The 2,597-nt window shown below is 49.9% G+C and overlaps 1 protein-coding gene across 1 annotated transcript; it reads right to left on the bottom strand.

The window, feature by feature from the left end:
- Positions 1–353: 353 nt before the first annotated feature.
- LOC116572126 (bridging integrator 2-like) lies at positions 354–2,530 on the bottom strand. Its single transcript, XM_032310890.1, has one exon. The coding sequence runs from the start codon at positions 2,489–2,491 to the stop codon at positions 815–817; it is 1,677 nt and encodes a 558-aa protein (XP_032166781.1). The 5' UTR covers positions 2,492–2,530; the 3' UTR covers positions 354–814.
- Between the last annotated feature and the right edge of the window lie 67 nt (positions 2,531–2,597).

The raw sequence follows: 2,597 nt of genomic DNA, 5'->3' as shown, positions 1-2,597 counted from the left end.
TACACGTTTAAAAAAAAAAAAAAAAAAAAAAGCAATCTCTCACGTGCCTGGGTGGCTCAGTGGGTTAAGCTTCTGCCTTCATCTCAGGTATGATCTCACGGTCCTGGGATCGAGTCCCGCATTGGGCTCTCTGCTCGGCAGGGAGCCTGCTTCCTTCTCTCTCTCTCTGCCTGTCTCTCTAGCTACTTGTGATCTCTCTGTCAAATACATAAATAAATTCTTAAAAAAAAAAAAAAAAAGCAATCTCTCCACCCAGCACGGGGCTTGAACTCACAACCCCAAAATCAAGAGTTGCACGCGCTACAGATGGAGCCAGCCAGGCACCCCCAAGCAATTCCACTTTTTTTTTTTTACACAGTCAGAGTAATCCTTTATTTAACAATCTGAAAATCTGTTCTTTTGGCTCTAAGTCTTGCAAAATGAGTGGTAAGTCAAAGATTTGTTCACTATTCTCTGAGTATTTGTGGTACTGTGTCTCTATGCAGACGTGTCTCTGTCTACAGATGCTTACGCTTTTTATAATCACTTTAGGCCCACTTTACTTAATATATGAAGTCTTCTTATTCTAACAGTACTAAAAGCCTGAATTAAATATTCCCGGGAACTAAGAGTTTCTTCTCCCCAGCCTGCCACCCTCCCTCCCCCAAGTCTGCTCCTCAGCCTCCATTAATGCTAGATCTTTCGAGACCACCAGCATTCAAACGGTTCGAGAACCTACAAAGGAATGCTAGATCTTAAGTCCCTCTGACCTATATACCCTCTAGCTGAGAAGCTTCTCTGGGGAGGTGTGTGTGGAGGTCTCGGTAGTCCCTCTTCAGAGGTAGTCAGTTTGAACTGTAGATACCTCTTCTTGAGGCATGACATTGCTCTCTTCTGGAACAGCAGAGACATGAAGCTGAAGATCTTGGCTCTCAGGGGAGTCAGCGGAGGTGAGCTGACTGTTCTCTTCCTTGCCCTCCATCTTCTTGGCCGCGTCAGACTCTGAAAAGACCTCAGACATCAAGGTAGGGGAAATACAAAGTTCTTCTGGATTCAGATTGTTGATGCTTTCCTTTTCTCTGGCCTCAGAAGTTTGTACTGGCTTTTCTGGTGGCTGTGGGTCAGGAGAAACCTCTAAAGAGGTCCTAGGACTTGGAGTCCCAGCCCCCAAGAAGGCCCTGGGACTGGCAGGTGAGCCCTGCTCAGAGGCTAGAGGGCTGGAGGGTATGTTTCCTGAGGAGTGCCGGGGGCTGGGAGTGGCTCTGGGTGGAGGAGGCCTATTTGGAGGTGCTGAGGTCCTCTGGATAGAGGCTCTCTTCTTTGGTTGTTCAGCTCCTTCACTTGAGGTGCGGGTTCGGAGGACTACTTCTGGGAGAGATGAGGGCTGCTCTGAGGGGGTAAGGGCACTGCCTGGTGACGGAGAGGGCGAGCAAGGGAGAACTTCCTCCTGGGACCTGCCGCCCTCAGTGCGGGGAGAGGGCTGGGCCTGGGAGGGACCGTTGCAAGCAGGCAGGGACTCTTCCTCCTCAGAGGAGCTGGTTTCCGACTCTTCCTCCTTCGTCTCCTTGTCTTTAATCTCAGAATCCTTTTCTCCTGGGGCCAGATCGGATGCCAGCTCTTCTTCACTTGCAGAGACGGAATCCCTCTCATTCTCCAAAGAAAGTGCAGAGGGACTGGTAGGTGAGGTCAGGGGGCTGGAGACTGCAGATGTATGAACTGGGGAAGAAATGACTAGAGAGCGTCTGCTGCTGCTGGATACTCCCTTCACCACAAAGACTTTGTTGGAATGCTGCTTCTCCAGTTTGCTCATCACCTCGTAGAGACTGTGGTTCAGCTTGCTCATCTCCCTGTAGAAGACGTCCCTCAGGTTGGAAATGTTTTGGAAGATGGTCACATAACATCCAATACGACTGTGATAAAGAACAGGCAGCTCCTCCAGCAGTTCCTGGTTCAAGTCTTCAAACACACTCTGGGCTTTGTTGAACTCTTCTTCTGCCTTGGCAGTCTTGGCCTCATCTTTCTTCTTGGCATTCTGAACCGCCTCTAGGTGGTGTCGGGCACTGTCATAGTCCACAAGTTTCCGACCCCGCTTGGCAATTCTTTCCTTAATCTCGCTGAACTGGGCTACGTAGTTTTCCATGGTCCTCAAAGCCTGGTCGGCTAGTTTCTCTTCATAGTCTTCCCAAAGAAGATCATTATTCCCTGCAATGGCCTTCAGCTCCTCGTGACCGTCCCACTCGCTGCTGTAGATCTCCTGCAGGGTTTCTGACACTCTCTTCGAGCTTTCATGCATCACTTTGACTGCATTAAGGAAGTTCTTCAGGTCTTTGTAGAGCTTCTGGCCTTCTGCCTGCTGATGGTAGAAGTTGTTGGCACTTTGTTCAAACCATTCATCTTTGGTTTCCACAGTTTTCCCCAACTTCTGCAGTACCTTCTCCTGGGCCCTGCTGAACTTTTTCTGCACCTGCTTGGCGAACAAGCCGGCGGCGCCTCCCGCCTTGCCCTCTGCCATCCTGCCTGCTCCGGGAGGCCTGGCCCGGCGGCCTGTGGTTTTCTGCAGCAATTCCACTTCTAATATATACCAAACATCATTGAAAGCGGGGACTTGAATAAATATC

Source organism: Mustela erminea, chromosome 13, assembly GCF_009829155.1.
Source record: "Mustela erminea isolate mMusErm1 chromosome 13, mMusErm1.Pri, whole genome shotgun sequence".
In the NCBI taxonomy this organism is placed as follows: domain Eukaryota; kingdom Metazoa; phylum Chordata; class Mammalia; order Carnivora; family Mustelidae; genus Mustela; species Mustela erminea.
This window is presented reverse-complemented; position numbering and strand designations above follow the sequence as displayed.